General features: G+C 39.1%; 1 protein-coding gene and 1 long non-coding RNA gene across 2 annotated transcripts; one reads left to right on the top strand and one right to left on the bottom strand.

Annotated features, from left to right (window-relative positions):
- The first annotated feature begins 3,798 nt into the window (after positions 1 to 3,798).
- On the top strand, positions 3,799 to 15,501 carry NDUFV2 (NADH:ubiquinone oxidoreductase core subunit V2). The gene is made up of 8 exons (XM_015619242.2): positions 3,799 to 3,959; positions 4,988 to 5,050; positions 10,240 to 10,302; positions 10,389 to 10,505; positions 12,082 to 12,250; positions 13,463 to 13,572; positions 14,303 to 14,379; positions 15,288 to 15,501. Exons 1-8 carry the CDS (start codon positions 3,918 to 3,920, stop codon positions 15,379 to 15,381), a joined length of 735 nt encoding a protein of 244 aa, XP_015474728.1. The 5' UTR covers positions 3,799 to 3,917; the 3' UTR covers positions 15,382 to 15,501.
- LOC107200565 lies at positions 6,188 to 21,071 on the bottom strand. Its single transcript, XR_004496058.1, has 3 exons — positions 20,455 to 21,071; positions 8,050 to 13,673; positions 6,188 to 6,544 (listed from the first exon to the last, which is right to left on the bottom strand). It is a non-coding gene; the product is annotated as an uncharacterized LOC107200565 (long non-coding RNA).
- Between the last annotated feature and the right edge of the window lie 164 nt (positions 21,072 to 21,235).

The following is a 21,235-nucleotide window of genomic DNA, read 5'->3' as shown; positions in this document are numbered from 1 at the left end:
TGGAAGATGCTCTTCCTTAGAGCTTTTGCTACTTGACTTGGGAAACTAATTTAGGAAAGTAGCTCTGCAGGCTCTGTACATAGGGAGCACAAGGGTCAGTTAACTCCAGAAAGAGTGCAGGTCCCTAGCCTGGGCATTTAAGTGTCTAATGCTAAATGTGTGAATGTATTTACTTCCTCATCCCTCCCTATTCATTGAGAAGAATTTGCTCCTAGTGCCCTTCCTATGCTGCAAATCAGGGATTATGAATTCCTGCTCACCATGAACTGAATTTCTCTCAGATTAGGCGAAAAACATAACCCACAAAATAGGATGCCCACAGAATTGGTGGGGTTTTGTTCTTTTCCAGCTCTTGGTGATTTACAGTGGCTTACTGGGGGTCAGTACACATTTTCCTCACATTCTTCTATCTGTAAAATAAATTCAATAATTCCTAGTCACATTCTAAAAGAAATCTTCACCTTTGGGTAACAAAGTTTTAATTACGTACTATGATTATTTTATTCCCAGCATAAGTATGTCTTTATGGGTACATTTAAGTTATCATTACATATTTTTGAATAAACTGAGTAGTAGCTTAAATTAGGATTCTTTTTAAAATTTAAGTGCATTTGCACGTTCATATATAATATGAAATGTAGTTTCACATAAAAGTTAAAGTTTAAACTGCTACAGCATATTGAAATAACTGCATTTGTAGAAAGTCCAAATAAAATCAAAGGACTTATAAAAGTGTACAATACCTTTGGGCAAATAGTTAACAAAAGTAATTGTGGGGTATTTTAATTCCATGTTCCATGTGCCTTCTCATTTTCTTTTCAGTCTCTGTCCTCTTGTAGTTATTGCTCTAAAGAAAAATGTTCTGTGGGAGTGGTTCCATGTACAAACTCTACACTACCCATACAGTCATCTTTTGTTGGAGATATGATGCAGATAAATACCCATTCTAATTTTTACAGTACCTGAGTGAGTATGTTAAACAAGCAGTTACTTCATTGCCTGCTTTGTCTTTACTTTGCTTACAGAAATCGGTCTCAGGTCATATTTTACACTAATTTTGCTCCTAGTAAGTATAATTTTTTGATTAATTAAAGCTAATATATCAAATTGATAACAACACTTTTTCATCTGAAACAGTCCTGGGTATACAGATAGAGGTCAGTTTTCCGTACAGTGCTGCAACATGAAGATTGCAACTGAAATTATTTTGGTTTTCAACATTTTATGGTCTTAATTATTTAATATGATCTCTTGTATTTATCCCCTGTGTTTTCACACTTCCTAAAATAGGTCTCTGTATTGGTCAAATATGAACATACTAATGCATAATATTTTTTTTATTTTTTTTTTAAGGACCAACCAGAGAGATCTTAATAGCCTTTATTTTTACTCTTTTACATACTTGACAGCAGAGCTGATGAAGGTGTTTTAATGGGATAAAAAGCTTTTGATACCATTTGATAGATTTTAGGTTCTCTCCAGATGACTTGCTTTCAAAAGGATCTCTTCAAATGGCTTGCCAACATTCACAGTGCCCACACTGAAAATTACATACTATTTATATTACTTAATGTTAGAGCATGTATTTGTGGATGGCCCATTCATGGAGGTGTTCCAGGTTGGATGGGGCTCTGAGCAACCTGGCATTGTGAAAGGTGCTTCTGCTCATTGAAGAGGGGTTAGAACTGATCTTTAAGGTCCCTTCTAACCGTGCTATGGTGGTATAATTCTAAAATAATAAAAATTGAACATTTTCATGTATGATTGATTAATATTACTTGTGCTGCTATGGCTGAAAGTACTACTTTTGAATGTCAGAAAATATACAGTGAATGCCTGTACATGTGTACATGAATAATGGATTAAAGATTAGTGAAAGTTGATTTGTTTATTTTTGTACTTCAAAATGGAGAGTAATGTAACACCCATTAAACATCCCTACTATTATTTCCATTTAAGTCAAAAGCCTGACAACAATTATTTGGCATAATGCATACTAATAAAAAAAATCCAATGACACAGAAAATAATTACTTGATTGCAAGTAGAAAAATGAGGTTTATGAGAAAGTAAACAGTGAAAACAAATCAATTAAAATATCAAATACTGGTAGCAGTACTTAAATTACAAATGCTGATAGTATCTGTCAGCATTGAGGAAATGATGAGCAGCGGGAACACCACCACTGACTACACTGAACCCAAATGTAAAGGGCAGTAATCTAATCACAGCTACTAGCACATCCTGCCTGATCCTCATTGCAAATGAAAAGTACTCTGTTAAAAGGCCATTAATTACAATAACAGCTCCCAAGTATATCTGTGCACATATATACATATCCCTGCAAGTATATATGCAATTATAAAAAAACCTGAAAGAGTAATAAGTACCCTAAAATGTCCTAATATGTGCAATGTTTTGTGTTCTGGGTTTTCTCTAGAGCTATCTGTTGAGATGTACTGTGGCACTTGTCTCCTGGTACACATGGGTTTCTTTACAGGAAACCTTTCTTTTCCAGGTGCACCTACATAGGAATGGTCACGGTGGTTCTCCCTAACCTGGCCTTTTGTCCCAACAAGTGTCCTGATGGATCATTTCATCAGTACAAATTCATACCCTAATAATGAAATATTTTTAATAAAATTCAGTTTGGTGTAGTGCAGTTAATCCTGACTTTTTGAAAGTTTATACAAAATAAAAGAGGGTCTCTCAATGTAAGTAAGCAGATGAAAAAGTAAGTTAATGCTTTGGATGAAGGAAAGCACCATAAGAAAAGCAGAATTTTTGTTCTGTGTATTTACTAGAACTAATTGTTAATCACAGTGTCAACCAGAAAATCATCAGAGTTTTTGTAAAAATAAAATACACTTGGATAGATTTTCACTGTGAAATTCATGAAATTACTAAGGCTGCCCCACTGAAAGCTGGGGTAGATTACAGGGTGGGGATTGCAAGGGAGATTCCTCCTAATAGAGAAGGAGGATACGGTAAGAGTTGTGAGAACATCAGATGATGCTTTGCCAATCTGGAATGCTGAGTACTCCTTGGAATAAAAGATTTCCTTCTTAGCTGCTATTCGAAAAACGTGAATTGATTTGACAGTGAGAAGGGTACATTTGCACTCCCCATCACAAAACCTGAATGATCAAGGCTCTGCATAAGGATGTACCTGTGAACCATGCCCCTAAACACCAGCTGCATCTGAGGAAGAGGCTGTGACTTACACCCAGCTCAGTTAAATTGTGGGTGCCCCGTTCCCAGCAGTGTTCCAGCCCAGGCTGGATGGAGCAGGCCGGTCTAGCGGGAGGTGTTCCTGCCCATGGCAGGGGTTGGAACCAGATCGCGTTCACGTTCCCTTCCAACCCAAACCATCCTGTTATTCTGTCATCTTCGGTTCCAGCATTTGTACTGTAATAACTGGATTACGGTGTCATACGAGAATGTTTATCAGAGGACAAAAAGACAATCAATGTTTATTATTTTTCCTGAGGGAGGTCAAAACATAGGCGCATGCAGCACAAACACTAAAACCCCAAACAACAAGTGGGTAGGAAGGTGGGAAACAGGGCTGAAAAAAACCTCATTAGTTTCCTGCGATTTTCCGCTGTTGCCAGCTCTTGTTTCCGAAGGAATCTGTATTTCTCACGCGTGTGCGTGTCACGAGAGGCTGCATTTCCCGCGGGCACCCTGAGGCAGAGCTCCCCGGGGCTCCCCGGGGCCTGGGCTCCGGCGGGCGGGGACAGCCGGGACAGCCTCTGCTCCCAGAGCGGGCACGCGCGCGGCGGGCGCGCCCCGGCGCATGCGCGCCGCGGGTCTCCTTGGCGCTGCGCGGAGGAGGGCGAGCCCAGGCCTCAAGGAGAGGGATCGGGACGAGGAGGAGCAGCAGGAGCGGGGATCGGCGCTCCCGCCGCCGCCGCCATGCTCCTGTGCGCTGCCCTGCGCGCCGCGGCCGCACGCTCGGTAAGGGCTCCCTGCCCCCGCCGGCCGGGAGTCGGAGAGGCCGCGGGAGAATGGGGAGGCAGGCCGCGGCGTGGCGTGGGGAAGGGGGGCCTGGGGGTAGGTCGGTGCCTGGAATGCAAGTGTGTGGAGCACGGACGCACAGTCCCGGCTCTTCTGCAATGACGGCCTGAGCAGCTCAGTCTTTCTAGCAGCGGATCCCGCAGTGCAGTGACACAGGATGTTTGCAGCCTTTCCCTGTCATATGACCTGTCCCGTCCCTGGGAGCGTTCAGAGCCAGGTCGGATGGGACTCTGAACAGCCTGGTATAGTGGAAGGTGTCCTCCCACGGCAGGCGATTGGAACGACATGATCTTTAGGTCCCTTCCACCCCAAACCATTCTGTGATTCTACTTTAAGAAATCTCAAAATTGCTCAAGAACTAAGTGTAAAAATAAACGTCATTTAATACAAAATTAAGTTTTAATACGATAAACGCATGCGGTAAAATGATCAAATCTTACTAATACCGGCCAGAATCTAGAAATCTTGATCTGTTCAGAGTACAGAGAATAGTTGAACAGAACTTGCATGTGGGTCTGTGTTCTGTTCGTTCTTCAGGTTTGTGTTTACATTTGCCCTCTTATGCCAGTTCTCAGTGTTTGGTTCGATAAACGCTGAAGAGGCATTTAACTGCTTACTGGAGAAGAACTTAAGTAGTAGTGGTGGTTTCTGCAAAATTTATAGCATATAGGATATAAAGTCACAAATTAGGAAATTCTTCATGAAATGTTGAATGAGAATTTGTGTTCAAGGCATTTAAATTAGGCAGTAGCAGAGTTAAATCCTTTAATTTCTACATTGTTTGAACTGGTCAAGAGATTTACTCTCCTAATAGTACAGGAAACCCCTTAATAGTCTCTCCTTGACTTATTTTAAATTATTAGTGATGGCAGTAGAATTAATGGCTTACAGTTAGAATGGAAATCAGACTGGTTCTGAAAGCAGCCACTAGCAGTATGTGCATTATTAACACTTTATTTTGCTTGTAGGTAAGACAGATCCGATACTTGCATGGAACAGCAGAGCGCAATGCCACTGGAGCCTTATTTGTGGTAAATAATCTGCTTTACTGTAAGGGGGATGGGTCAGAAGAATTTGACATATGCTTTTTCAAATCTGCCTAAAAGCTTCTGATGGGCAGAACCTTGCTATAGAAACCCATTGGCATTTACAAAGATGAGGGGTTTTTTTTTCTGTAGAACTTTTACTAGAATTGCAATGGAGTATCAAAAGGTTTTTAGTTTTTGGCTCTTGTGTTTCTTGCCTTATATAGTGAAAATGCTCCATAATTTGTATGTGATTGCAGATGAGACTTTACTTAAACTTAAAATTTCATTATGAACCAGTTCTTGTTTCCTTTATTTATTTGAGTTGAATTTGTAATTGAATCTTGTTAAACTTTTTGCAAGTGCAGTTGCAAAACTTGCTTTTTGAAATTTGCTGCAGAATTACCCATGGGCTCACATTCTAGCTGTGTTTACAGGAGTTGAAAAGTATAGTTCTTGTTCATGTTCTGTGTGATACAGCAGGTTGTACAAGGAAACCATTAGGCACTGTCATAAAAGGCAGAAAGAGTAGTAGTGATTGCAAAAAGTAAAAAGCCCTTGAATTTAAGTGTGTAAAGCAGCTGTGTTGTTTGTCTACCTCTGAAGAGAAACTGAAGCATCTTGAGAGTGTATTTTGTCCCATTCTTCTCCATTCAGAGCTTTAGCTGGTCTGCAGTTTAACAGCTGAATAATTTGGCATTTTCCCAACCCTTGGTAAAAATCAGCCCTTTATGAGAGAGTTGACCACTGTTGCAAACAGGTGCTCAGGATTTTTGGACATGTTGTTGTTGTTCTTTCCTTTCTGCAGCTGTCTCTACAGCTTTAACCATAAAATGAAGTTAATAGGACCTCAGTATATGCTTTGTGTACTTTTCCAGAAATCTGAGCAGGAATTGGTGATTTACAGGGTGAGAGCTGGGGTTCAAGGAATAGAGGGAATGCTGTAGTCTGGCAATTTAGGAAACTTCAAGTGTAGATGGAGGTTGGTGAAGACAGGCAAAAGATGTCTTTGGCACCCTAATGGTTGTTCATGTCTGACATATGAAGCTACATAGCTTTGTAAATTCAAGATTTATGTAGTTGTTTAATTATTTGCTGCAGGAAGGAGCCTGATAACAGAGAAAGGCAAGTAGAAAAGCTGAGTGGTTTGCAGATGTTTATTTAATGGCATCATTGATGACTTATTCCACAGCAGAATTTTTGCTAGAGGAGCAATAAGAACTTGTTTCTGTGGGAGTTTGTTTTTTCTTGTTATTTTGTTTCATTTTTCTTTCTCAATTGTTTTTTAATAAGGTAATATTTGTTCTTCTCTGAAGTAATGGGAAGAAGACAGTTGGATGTCACCGTATGTGCGTGTAACTGTTTGCCCTAACTGAATTCCAGATGTTACTTGAAATGGCAAATTTCAAGGGAAACTTGTCCTGCTGGTTTGAGATGAAGGCATTTTAATCAACACCAGGTGTTCATATACAGTCAGAAAACTGGACTCCCCCTGGATTTCTGTAGAGGAAAAAACAATTTTTAAAAGTTGGTGGTTTGTTGTTTTTTTAAATTACAAACTGAAGTGTCCAAAGTTTGTTTGAAGACTGCAGGACTAATGGGAGTAACTCAGACTTGTTGTGGTGGTCCTCTTAGTGTGTCAGTTTACACAATAATGTCTTGGGTTTGTTTTACAAAGCTTATTGCTGCTACTTATTGCGCTTTTCATGTATAAAATCTGTATGTGAGGAAGGAAAATGCACAAAGAGTATTCGTGTTGTAATAGCAGAGGACAGGCTAGGAAGGGACTTGGTTGTCATAAAATCCAGTATTAAAAGGCATTTCAGATTTGCATGCCTATGCTTCCCTTTGCAAACATGTTGCATGTTAGCAGAAACACACAGAAGTAAGAGAACTTCCACTGAGATGCCTTTGTATTCTGAAATACTTAGGAAGAGCCATTCTCTCAATCATTAAATTCAACTAGGTGCCATCACAGGCAGCTACATCACACTTCCAGTGAGAGGATATCAAGTACAAAATTAGGTGGATTTTTTTGCCTGTAGAACTGTAAGAGTGATGCTCCAATCTCTATGTTCTGATGGCTGGGGAAGGCCTAATTCCAGAGACATTTATTAGGATTACCTTTCTTCATTAAAACATGCATTCTCTATATTTGACTTTTACCTGATTTTACTTGACTTATACATGATTTTAGCCCTCTTAACAGCTAAAACTTAACTCTTCTACTTTATTGTTTTCAATACATGGACTGAGTTTCCTTAACACATCAACAGCCCTGATGTGGGCTTTGTCATAGGGACAAAGGGAGTTCAGCACAAAAGGTTGAATTGCTGTATTCAAGTTTTAGTTACTTGTGAAGTTGGTCAGTGAGATAGTTGAGTTTGAGAGCACTTTCACCATTCTTAAAGTAAGAAGGGTTTATATGTTGAGTTCTGTTGGAGCAGTGAATGTAGGGTTTTTCCTTTTAGAGGAGGAGTAATACATATTTTTTCAGTGCTGATTTGATACGGATTCTGAACATTGTCCCTGCAGACCACCCAGTTCTCTCATTTTGGTTTACAGTGTTTTCAACTGGTGTTTACCATAGGGTATAGGTGAAGTTTCAGGACAACTTTTTCGCAGAGATTATTAGATCACTGGGAAAAAAAGAAAGCATAATAATAAAATTGCCCAGGTCAGTGTAGCAAAAAGAGTATGAGGTGGCCATTCAGCAGCCTTAGTGGCTTCCATGGGAGTGCACTGGCATCTGTGGCTTGGGTAGCCTTTGCAGTGAAGGTGTTCCTACTTAAATAGGCTCTGTTCTGCAATAGAAATGTGATACAGTCAATGTATGAATGGAATGAAAACTTCACGTAAGACTTTGGGAAATTGGGGAGCATGAGAAGATATTTGGAAAAATACTTGTGGGGACAGAGAATGCAAAGAAAACAGAGCCAGGCTCATTTTAGTGGTGCTATGTGACAAGACCAAAGGCAATGGCCTCAGAGAACATCAGGAAATACTTTTTCACTATGAGGATGACAGAGCACTGGAACAGGTTGCCCAGAGAGGTTGTGGAGTCTCCATTATTGGATATATTCAGAAAAAGCCATCTGGACACAGTCCTGGGCAAGCAGCTCTGCTTGAACAGAGGAGTTTGACCCAGATGACTTCCAGAGGTTCCTTCCAACTTCAACCACTCTGTAATTTAACATATGTCTTTATTATTCCTCTTCACATGTAGGGCATTTAAGGATATCAGTTTAAAGATGATACACTGAAAAAAACAACTGCTCCAGACAAAGAGAGAGTTTTAATAAATCAAGTACATTTATTTGCAAAGGAAATTGAGATGAAATACAATTGCTAACTATCAAATAACTACAGAAGACAATAGCAAAATAGACATGCAGATTTGAGAAGGAAAAGCTAAGTTATGGAAATACTTATGAATCGTGGAATTGATCTGTGCAGCTAAGATATGGAAAGGTCTCTAAGGGAAAAAAATAATAAAAGTTGTACAGTATTTCCAACCAGCCTTTCTTCCATCAGACTCTTTTTGAGAACTTCCATTAAAATTGGAAGAAAACACTCATCAAGACACTAAGTATGAGTCATCAAATCCTTTGTCTGGAAGGGTCAGTCTAAAATAATGGGAATCATGTTCCTAAAAGCTCTTTTATGTTATTTTGTAAACAACACAATAAGCAAGAAATTAACACTTAATAAAATACTAGCATGTTCAAAGGGCATCAGTCATCTTTCAGTAATTCTTGTTCCTATAGGAAAGTCATCCTTAGTGAAGTATTTATCAATGGTAGTTTTATATTGGACTATATATGGAAACTGTGGTGAGGGCACAATGGTTTCAAACTGGTGGTAACAGTCAAATTGTCTACTTTGGGATGTAAACAGGATAAGCAAAGGTAATCCCTGGACAGACCAACAGATGTAATTGAAGTATTTGTCCTTGTAATATTTCCTTATTAAAATTTATAAATCCAAGCATAGCTGTGGTCCACACATGTTCTAAGTTCTTCACTGATGAAACACACTCAAGCGTGGAAGTGTCTTGGCAATGTTAAGGCTTTTCATTAAATCCTTTGCTGCTCAGTAAGAAGAGTGTAGTGTGGAAACTGCAAAATTGCCCTTGATTACTGGAGGAAATGATCCAAATGGAAGTGGAGGGGATTTCTTTGTTCTAAATACACTTCTAAAGCTTTTATTATTGGCTGGTTGTTGATTACTTTTAACATAAAGCCTCAAATATAGCTGGTGTTTTCCCAAAAACTTTGCATTTAATTTGAAGTTTTCTCTATTTGAAAACCATATGAAATTTGGAATTAAACCTAATTACAGGTATTTAAAGGAAACCAAAATGAGCTGCTTAAAGACAGCTAAATTTTTTGTGCAGGAACATTTTCTGGTGGAAAAGGATTTTCATCAGAACTAAGATTTTAGTACAGGAAAATGTTACGTTTTCAAGACCTCCAAATTTTTATTGTCTGAATACAGAAGAACTAATTATAATTTGATGTTTCCACAGAAGATCACCTTAAAAATAACTTGTTAGAATACCTTATTTTTGAAATACTAATTCAAAAGTCTGCTTCTTATATTCTGATTCAGAATTATATATAAAATGAAAATGTTGAAATCCATTAAAAATCAAAACAATATGTTAAAATGGACTAATAATTTGTTTGAATGTGCAGATGTTTTAATCCTACAACAAACTTCTTGATGAATTGTGATTTATTTTTTTTTAAATTAATGTTTCATGGTAAAAGGAAAAACAAACTGTTGTTTTAGTCTCTTGTTTGTTAAGGTATTAACCAGGGTGTTCTTACTCTGCCTATTGTAAATTTCAACATAATTGTCAAACTGTATTAACAGTGTTAAAAATGTGTATTTTGAGAACAACACCTTACATTTCCTCAATATATAATTTCATGTATTACTCAGTAAATAATTTTTTAATAGGAAGTAATGGGAATAGGTAATGATTTTCAAGAACGATTAAATAAGTATCAATTTTTGATACCTTTCCCAAATATATTTCATCAATGTAATATTACAGAATTTTTATGTGGAATATATAGTTTTTCTTCAAGCAGCTCAACTGTAACTGTGTAACTGTTGTATTTTACAACAGTAAATATGTACCAAATGATTTCCTGGCAACCCAATTTTACGTTTTTCTTTTCTTGCAGCATAGAGATAGTCCTGAAAACAATCCAGATACTCCATTTGAGTTCACATCTGAAAACCTAAAGGTATGCAGACAAAAAAAAGTTCAATACACAGACATCTTTGTCTTTAGAGCAGTACTGATTTGTTTTCCTTCTTTCCCTTCAACAAGCGAATAGAAGCGATCATAAACAACTACCCAGAGGGACACAAGTCTGCAGCTGTCATGGCAGTACTGGATTTGGCCCAAAGACAGCATGGATGGCTGCCCATATCAGCTATGAACAAGGTATTTAGTAATTAATTATCTTTCAAGCATAATTTTATTGTTTTCTTTCAACATCTTACTAGAATATTAACATTAATTAATGAAAGCTTACTAACATGGGAATTTACATGTGGCACACAATTGTGAGAATTCCCTATGAGACTAGGTTTTTAAAAATAAAAGGGAAGACTAATGCAGAAAACTCAGGGCTCTGTTTACGTAATATTAGGTCATTGCTAGACACCACAAACAAATCAAAATCAAAAATTAGATAAAACCTATTCAGATAGGCTCTTCTCCCAAACCGATCCTGGAATTAGGAACAGAAACCTGATTTTGTTCACTGCTGAATGTGGGGAAAGAAAAAAGGCAATGTCAGTGGAATTTTCTTCCTCACAGATTAATGGCATTTCACACATTGCCTGAATTATACTAAATCTCTAAGTCTGTAAGGACTGCAGAGCAGCGTTGGTGTAGTAGATGTTAAGAGTGTTGGGTATTACCTCACAGAAAGCAACCAGAAGACTTGTCAGGTTAATTATTAAAATTGTTTCAAAATAACCAGGCAAACAACTACACTGCTCCAAAGTAAGAGGCTGCATGACAGTAACCAAATACCAAGAAATAAAAAAATATGGTTTATATTCATATTCATAATATTCATAATAAATCTGTTGTACTTTGTGTAACCATCTGGAATATCAACAATTTTAAAGTGTAAAGCTTTAAATTCAATTTAAGGTGAGGATTGTGAGCATTAGAGAAATGATTGAAGGAGATAAATTAGCATTTAAAGAAAGGGAACTTATGTCTGCTACAGTTTCTACAGCATAACATGAAGCCTCAAAGCTCCATTAATGCTGGGAGTGTGTCTTCATTTATTTAAGTTTCAGGTTGATACTATGTTTAAAACGATCTTAAGGCTTTTAAATGAACAAATATTTTCCATGATTTGTTATTTGCCTGCTAGAGAAACTGGAACCTTAAACAGTTACACTATTGAAACCAGAGCCAGTTCTCAGCTTGAGCAGTTTGCCAGGGTTCCAGGTTAATGAGGTCAGGGATACTTGAACTGGCTCCATGGAGATCGTGCTTCATTCCCTACTTATTAGCTGTGACAGGAATCTGCAGATGCAGCCCTGGTGTGTCACAGAATCTGAGGGAGACTTGCTCTATATGAATTAGATAACCACAGTACCAGCTTGCAAGTATTCCTTACCAAAAGGCTTCCATGGATTAGTGTGGGCAGGCTCATACAGGCTTGTTCATTCACAGCCCAAGTGCAGTGTGAGCTGGAGCTGACAAGGAAAGCCCACACCCAGCTGACTCCGTGCATCCCCCTTGTGTCTGACAAGAGATGCTGGAGGGGAGCTGACTTGGCTCCTCGCTGTGCAGATTTGTGGCTTCATGGAGTTTGATGCCAGTCACAGAACTCCAGTGTCTGGCACGTGGAATACATTTGTGCTTTGATACCCACCCCCACCCTCTTACTTAACTGTTACTGCAAACAGGACAGGTGACTTCACTGAAATGGTTTGCCAAACGCCTTCACTGCTCCCATCTGAGAATTCAACATAGCATGTTTTTCCTGTCACAGGTTGCTGAAGTTTTAGATATGCCTCCCATGAGAGTCTATGAAGTAGCAACCTTCTACACCATGTACAATCGCAAACCTGTCGGGAAATACCACATTCAGGTCTGCACCACCACACCGTGCATGCTGCGAGACTCTGACAGCATTTTAGAAGCCATTAAGAAGAAACTTGGTATGACACAAGTTTGTAATGTACTTTTTGCATTTTTTACTTTTATTTAATGATACTGAAGTAAAATTTTTCATATAGTAGAAGAAAATGGCCTTGTTCAACTTCATAAGGTTCACATGGGCCCACCTCTTCAGCCTATCAAGGGTCCCTCTGGATGATAACGTGATGTTAACATGATTTATGAGTTCTCCAAAAAGTCAGTCGAGAATGGTGCATCATGGTGCATACAAGCACTACTCAGGGGTTTTGTGTGTGAGTTGAGGGGTTTTTCCTCCTTTTTGGGTGGTTATGGGGAGGAAGAGAGGACAAGATCAACAACTGACAACTCTTCCCCTTCTATGAAAATCTGTGTTAACTTTTTCTAAGAACCATTGATAAGAGCTGCCGAACAGCTGTCTATTATCTGTCATTGCATATTCTCTGTTGTCTGAAAAAGGCATATTTAGATGAAATGTCTTGTTACTGCATAGATAGCTTAATTTCAACTGAAACTGTCATCTTGAGAAATCAAAACAGTAGGTATGATTCTGTAGTTTTTACTGAGACAGGCCTTACTTACAACTTCTATTATTTCCAACCTCTTCCTGCTAGTAAATGGAGGAAAACTGCTTTTCAGCATTCTTCCTTCCATGGAGTATTTTGTAGAGATCAGACTCTGAGATGTTACTTGAACTAACTCATCTCTGAGGAATGTCTGCATCTCTAGCAGTAGAACAGTAACATGCCATGGATGATAAGTATGTGTGCAGTTCAGTAAATCATCCTTTGTGTATAAACTTGAAAGTTGTTTATGAATTTGCAGCTAACAACGCTTGGAAGTTGGTTAATTTGGGAATATTCAACACTGTATATTAATTTATTTCCTATCAGCATATAAAAGCTATGTGTTCCTATTTTTCCATTTTATTGTATTGATTACTAAAAATGTTCTTGAGTAGATCTTTTGTGTTTCTCAGAGTTGTCATTTCGTGATTATTTTTCAATGAATCATACCCGTAAGCAAGGTCTCAAAAATGTATCTGAAAACCGATTTAATGCTTTTGTAGAAACTTCTGTTTAAAGGAAACATTTTGACTCATTTAAAGGGGTTTAACTTTGCAAATGCTTTTAAAGCCAAAATACAAGTAATGCAATGTCCATGGTGTACTTAGATTCATGCTTTATTACTTTCGTTCATAACCATTGCTGAGCCTAATTAATTTATTGGTTTAGGTATTAAAGTTGGGGAAACAACACCTGATAAGCTCTTCACGCTAATAGAAGTGGAATGTTTAGGTGCTTGCGTGAACGCACCGATGGTACAAATAAATGACAATTACTATGTAAGTACTACATTTCCTTTTAAGTGATTAAGCTGCTTTGCTGGCTTACCTGTATTTTCCAGTTGTTCCAGATTGTGAAGTTGTGGTCAGTTTTCTAATTCCTGTTGGCAGGAACAACTTATTACCTACAACATCTTTTAGTTTCTTGCCCTCTTGCTGGAACACTTGATTTGTATCAAGTGTATCAGTGTATTTTGCATTTCAGTTCCTGTCTTGGGTATACAAGCAAAGTGATGCACTTTTGTGATTGTGGTCTGCCCATAAATCTGGAATTTTTAAATACGTATTTGATAAGCATTTGAAAGCGCTTTAAAGTCCTCTGTTGCAAAGTATGATTTCATGATACCAATTTAAGAAGTGTTGTCTTGAAACTCTACCCAAATTTTTTTTGTTGCAGCCAACACCATTCTGCAGTATGTGTCATGGCATGTGTGTAGTGGGTAGGCAGAGATCCAGCTTCCTAATACCAAGGAAGCTAAAAACACAAACCCTTGGCCTGCATTAACGCTGTTTAACATAATTTCTGTAACTACATGTAATATGAAGTCTCAACATTAAAATGACAGTAGACTTTTCAATTTTTGTCATTCTTCAAGCCACTATGTGTGTTAATAGATAGGATCAAAATTACCTGCACTAGGGTCACACTGATCTGGTAAATTTGGAAGTGTTGCATTTGGCATAACTGATGTCTGTTTTGTCAATGATTTTTTTTTATTTTTTTTTACAGGAAGATTTGACACCCAAAGACATTGAAGACATAATTGATGAGCTAAAGGCTGGCAAAGTTCCCAAACCAGGCCCAAGGTATGCTACATTTATAGTAATCTATACTTACATGTAGTTATAAATTATATACATTATATTGATCACCTACAGGAAGGGTGATTCTTCTGAGAAACTAAATTACTTTTGCAATGATTTGAGCTCACAGCCTACAGCTAGAAAGCATTAATTATTTCACTAAACAGAAATGCATGCATTCAAAGCCAAAACAAACTGGAAAGAACTGAGAATTTGCATGTTCTTGGTGACTGACCAGAGGAGCATGAAATGTGAAAACGTGAATTTTGGTTTGTCTTAGTACTTAACAGATGAATGATGTCACCTTTTGGAATTTTTGTCTAGATCATTTAAACCAACAAATTCCTGTTGGCTGACTGGTTGGTTGGTTTGTTGGTTCTGTTGTTTTTTTCTAATTTCTTTTGGTCAAAGAACAAGGATTGATAGTGATGAGGGTTATTGCTGAACTTTTCTTATCTGTTATTTCCCACTGTTACTAGGCCACCTATATCTATGTCAATGGAGAAATTAATTTGACTAGGGTGTTACCTATCCTATTGTTTCTATAAAGATGTTTTGAATACAAGAATCTTAAGAGTTACAGTTCCAAAAAAACACAGGGAAGCATCTACAACAAAACTATGATTGATAAAATTTGATGCTGTCTGGCCAATCTCTAAATGAATATAAAAGAAAACAAGTGGTCATAGCTTGCATTTCAGTTACAAAATTATTTGTCACTACTTGAATTTGGAATACTTTCACTTTAACAACTACATCAGACTTTTGCTGAAGGTTGAATGGGAAGAACAAAAGAAAAAATAGTGGCTTCAGGCTTAAGTCAGATTTTTTGACTCTCTTCTATCCAACAATTAAGCATAATCTAAGGTTTTATCAATACCAGCAATGAATAAACTGCTTTGATTTTTCAGGAGTGGACGTTTTTCTTGTGAGCCAGCTGGTGGCCTTACTTCCCTGACTGAACCACCCAAAGGACCAGGTTTTGGAGTTCGAGATGACCTCTAAAGATTTTTGTAATATAAGATGAACTGTCTGAAAAGAATAAAGTATCTTCAATCTCAGTAATTATGTACATTCTAATGTTTTGTTTTAAAAATAAAACATAACTGCAATTAGACTATCCAACTTACAGTGGTTTTAACTACAGCACAGTTTAATCGTAATTCCAGGTTAATAAGAAAAGTGGTGCTGTAGGCTGTGCAAAGTAATTCCCTGAAAGAGTCCACTTATGGTCAATAAGCGATGAAAAGTTGTGTCTTTTGATCTGTCATTGAAAATTCTTTCAGCTTTTTCTAAAGCTCTTTGAAGAAGCAACAAATCTCACTAAATTACAAATCTGGCAAGTGCACAAGGAACCAGCCTGAAAGGAGATAATCTGACAAAACTTCATCGTGTTACTTTTATTGGCAATTTATAAACAAACACACAAATAAGAAAGGTTATCTGAGCTAGGTTGTGTAAAAAACCTTGCAGGTTCAGTTAAAAGTGGTTCTTCGTAAGCATAATTCTTCTTAGTATCACTCCATAATCAGGAAAAATGTAAAGCCCCTAAAAGCAGTAGTACTCTACTAAAAGAATTAATAGCAACAAAAACCAACTTCTTGTGCAAGTTTATTTGGTACAGAGAAGGTATGGAGTTGGGGGGGGCAGGGGAGACAGAATCTACCAGAACAGTTCAACATGTGCCTGAGGGTAGTAATATCTGACACTGGATCTTTGAGTCACAGATCCTTCTTTGACCTTACTACTGTGTACCAACTTCTCTCAAGAACTAATCTGTAAAATTGAGGAATTTCTTTCAATATAAAAAAGTTGAAGATAGTATTTTTAAAAATTGACTGCCTACTGACACTTAATACCTATGCTTATAAAACCGGGCAAAAGCTTTAGCTATACAGACATATATTTCCATGTAAATTAGGAAATGTGGATACATCAGTCACTTGAGACTATATTGTGTCTGTCTCTTCTAAAACCTGCTATGGAACTTACATTATAATTGATGAGATAGATGAAGCTTAACTGTATAGTTTATAATTCTATATTATAGTTTTGTTTTCATAGTCTGATTGATAGTACTAAACCAAACTATTCTCCCTCTTCAGAGTTAAATTCTGTTTTTACAGATTAATGTAAAATGGCTATTAAATGGCTATTGTAAAATGGATGGCTATCTCATGTAGTAATTTATGCACCACCATTATTTCAATAGGCTCTGTGAAGTTCCTTCACATGCTGTTAACAAAATAGCATTACTGTTGGTAATTCTGGGAACATAATATGTCTGTAAATCATTTGTATGAGAAACTTGCTATCGCTGCCATATTACTGTGCTTATAAAATTAAATAATTGGAATGCATACTAATAGAAAATTCAATAAATAAATACAACTCATGAGTGAAGCAGTTTCAAAACAAACATGAAAAAAAATCTTATGTAGAAGTAGTACAGAACATAGTACACAGGAGAAAATAGTACATGGATTGAAATCTTATCTGTCATTTAAAGTTCCTGAATGCTCTTCTGAAAGGTCACTCCATGTTTGTAATAGCCTCAGGCCTTGTAGCAGGCCAGGCATCTGGCACTATGTGGCACTTCTCTAGAGACATGACATGAGGCAGACGGCATCTCACATCTTTATACAAAGACAGACTCATTTTAGTATCCCAATCTGACTGCGCTGTTTGTTCCATTTTAACAACAAAGCTGTACTCTAGTTCATACAGCCTTACCTTATTCTAACCCTTAAAGTATCTGTTGAATACAAGTGAGGATGTTGCATGCATTATGGAAGTATACTGTGCTACAGTTATTCATGGTTTTGTATTGTAACAGTGAAATCCCATGGGATTGCATAATCGTGTTGAAGGGAAACAGTTTTGGACCTACCAAGCTTGAAACTTCCAACTATACAAAAACAAAGCTCTGGAATGCCAGACTCCGCCCATTTTTAAAGCCAGACAGAATTTGTAGCCTTATCCACTTTTCTCTCCTCAATTTATTCCATCTGCACGTTAAAATTTTGAAGTCTGTCTCATGAGGAGAACACGGACCTCAACAGTTCCCATATTTTGGAGATTGTTAGTGATGTTCCACAGACAAGCTGTCAGTCATTTTGATGCAACGTGTGAGAATCTGCCAATCACTTGACTAGACCAGGATAATTTATTTACATTATCTCTACTGCATGGCACAAATCTGATACATCGCTCTTTAAGTATTGAAGGGCAACTACAGGTCTGTGAAATGATTGCAGAGAAATAAAAAAATAACTGTTACACACCTATCTCATCTTACCCACTTCATTCATCAATTATATGAGGCTTTATGGTCCTGGATTAAAGAGTTTGGGCAATCATTGTATTAAACAGTTAGAAAAAAATCACACCCTGTGTTATTTCAGGTTTTGTTGAAATTTGAACATTTCAAACATCTCAAGTAGAAATACCTATTTTGCATTGTTACATGTAGCTGTTTACTATATACAATAAATTACTTTCACAATGGTAACTTATGCAAGATTGTGATGAGAATTAACAAGGTGATCATTATGAAAGAGTTCCAGAATAGAGTAAGAACTGATACATCCAAGTTCTCTTTTCCATTTTTGAATACCTGTAGATAATACCTTGTGCTTGCTTTTCCTAGTAGAAAACTCAGTATATTTTACAACATAGTATATATATATTAAATTAATATTTTATTAATTAATATATATTGGTAACAAATATTAACAGGACATAATTTTCATTATCCTCTATAGCAGAGGGTCACTAATATTAATTCTAGGCAGTAGCATTAACCTGTCAAATAATTACACACTTGCAATTCTGCAGTTTCAATAGAGCGGTTAATATCCTGGATTGTAAGAGTACTGGGTGGTGAGTTAAGCAAAAAATGAGTCAACTACAGCATCAGTCAACACATTCCTGAAACTGGTACTGCAGCACCAACATAACTGATTTTGTGTTTTCGTCTCCTTGAATGAAGGGATAATTAAAAAACTCACACACTATATTCTCTAAAAGTGGAAGATAAAAAACATAAAAGAAACTGGGGAAGAAAAAAAAAAAAAGACTACCTTGAGAAGATTTTAAAATAGGTAGTCTTGAGAAAGGAAATGTGATTTAGGACACAGAAGCACAAGACACCAAAAGAATCCACTGGACTGCAAGAGTGGGAGGTGACAATTCTTTCCTCTGGTGAAGACAGAAGGAAGTATGGAATAATAGGAAATTCTAGATACCAAATGATGTGCGTGATGCTGGATAACAAAAAGGATTTCCGTGACCACCACACATTGCTAGAAAAATGTTACCTGGACCAGTGTTCTGTCATTAAATAGGAAGAAGCAGTGAAATCCCATTCCACCTGTGCAGGATGTTTGCTGGCCATAGGCTGACCTGCCTGTTACCTCCTAGAGGTAGGTAGACACTTTCACCTGTGTGGCACCCTGCAAGTTCATACTACAGACTTTTGTACTGCAGTCTGAAATTTTCAGTCCTTCAGATACTAGACTAGACTGAATTCAGCAATGACACAGTTCAAACAGATGCTGGACCTGTTTGTCCTAAGACTAGTAGTTCACAGGGCTGGTGACACAGGATGTTCCCCTGGGGAGGGCAAATCCAGGGAAGTCCTATTCACTCCAACACCATGCAGGTACAAGAGCATCTTGCAGCTGTGCTAGATGTATAACAGAGGGGCTGCTGGAAACAAGGGCAAGAAACAAATGTAGGGGTAGCAACTAGCAGTCAACTGACTGATGCTCTTCACTAGTCCAAACAGTAGTTCTTACAAAAGGCTTAAGGAACAGTATTCTTCCCAGTTACTGACAGATATTATTATCAGATCTTAACATCTGCTGCTGCAGACACTGCTCATGAAACTCCTTCCCTGTTACCTCAGCTGCTGGAAGTGAACACCTAATACAAACCAAAATCCTGGAGCTACACACTACTCATGCACAAGGATCAAAATGTAGTATCACAATGCAGGCCACACTTGTAGTCTGTTATGTTTTCCAGTGTGGATCCCTGTATAATCCCACAAAAAGAAAAATCATTCTGCCTTTGGAAACTGCTCTTACTCTACTTTCTTACGCTGACTTTCCATAGGCTGTCTGCTATTCAATGAGTTTGCTACTTCTAGAGATAGCCCCTGCCATCAACCAAACAGAAAAGACTGTGAAGGCAACTCCCTTTGTTACATGGTCACTCATGCTAACAGAGCTGTTCCTGGCCACCAGACAGTACTCATTGTACACTAACAGAATCAAATGAAAGTGAAGGCAATTGCTTTACACCAATGATCTGAACCAGCATTTGTACAAGAAGACTGTGAAAGCAAACGAGAGAAGTTTGTCTGAATAGTAAGCCATGGAGCACGGGAATATGAGAGATGGTTGATGCCATCCTCTATCCATTCTGGTACATAATTGGTGGGGATCAAAATATACGGCAAGTCTACGCAACAGGCGGCCTCAATCAAAGTAATCTTTTGATTGTGAAAACAAAAAATCACTTTTCTGATGAATAGAAAGTATTAAGGAATTTCTACCCAGTAACAGATTAAAGCAATCCAGTAGCAGAGTGACCACAGCAATTAAGACTATGTTAAAGGGCTTTGTTTAGCTGCTGGCAGCCCTTCAGCACCTCCCAGAAGCGATCTGGATAGCGTTACTCCAGAACCCACCATTACAGCACCAGACGTGTGTTCCTTAAGTCCTGCCACATACTACTGCTGTTACAAGAAGATGCAAAACCTTTCACGTGTGCAGATGAATGACCCCTTTCTAAGGCTACAACCAGGGCTACATCGCTAGTCAATTCCGTAACCCCTCAGATGTCTTCATATGAATTCTAGCTCATTTGTGCAAGCAGGGCACTCCCAAAAAAACCAGTTTGGAAACCTAGAAGTTGTCCTGTCCTGCAGCGGATGCGAATTGTGTCTGAGTGGAAAGGGGAGGGGGGAATGCAGCACTGACAAGACCCCCAGGCGCGGCGGGATCGGCATCCCACAGCTTTTCGCGAAAGCGAACGGCCACCCAGGGCTTTCCAGCACCGCGCCACACGCACCTGCGTCCGGGGGCTTCTCCCAAAAATTGCGGGGCCTTTAGCCGCAGCCCCTCCGCAGCCGCTAGCGCCCGGTGAAGGGATGGAAGAGGATAAGATGGAACGGGACGGGCTGCGCCCGCCGCGCACGCGCACTACGCCGGATAGTTAAAACTCACTGCGCCATCACCGCCGGAAAAACCCCTCCCCGGGGAGGGGGCGGCAGCGGCAGGACGGGGCGAGGCAAAGCGGGGGGCGCTGGTGGCTGTAGATCGGCTCCTATCCCGTGGCAAAGACCGGAAAAGCTCTCGTCTGCCACCTCGCCCCGTGACCAGCTGAGGCCGCCGCCATTTCCAGAAGGTTCCAGCGGCCGCAGCCCAAGAGGATGCGCGGCTGCCCCAGCAAAAAAAAAAAAAACAAAAAACAAAATCCCGTTTGCGCATGCGCGATGCTCGCGCCCTCTTCCCCCCGTCCCAGCCCCGTCCGTCTGTAGCATCCCGCAAGCCCGTTATTTCCCATCGCCCTGCGGGCGTAGGCGCCCGTCTCCTTCGGGATGGGGATGGCACTGGGAACGGAGAAAAGAGGTGCTGCGCCCACCCCGCCCCGAGCCTTCTGTCGTTGGCAGCGGCACCGCTCGCCCGCGTCCCGTGCTCTGCGCGAGGCCCACGTGGGCGGCGCGCGGCCAATGGGAGCGCCGCTGGGAGGGGGGCGGGGGGAGTCGAGCGGCGGCGCGGGGTGTGAGGAAAGGAGGGAGGGAGAGAGAGGGAGGGAGAGGGAAGGAGGGAGGGAGAGAGCGAGCGAGCGA

The sequence above is a fragment of the Parus major genome, chromosome 2, assembly GCF_001522545.3.
Source record: "Parus major isolate Abel chromosome 2, Parus_major1.1, whole genome shotgun sequence".
NCBI lineage: Eukaryota > Metazoa > Chordata > Aves > Passeriformes > Paridae > Parus > Parus major.
This window is presented reverse-complemented; position numbering and strand designations above follow the sequence as displayed.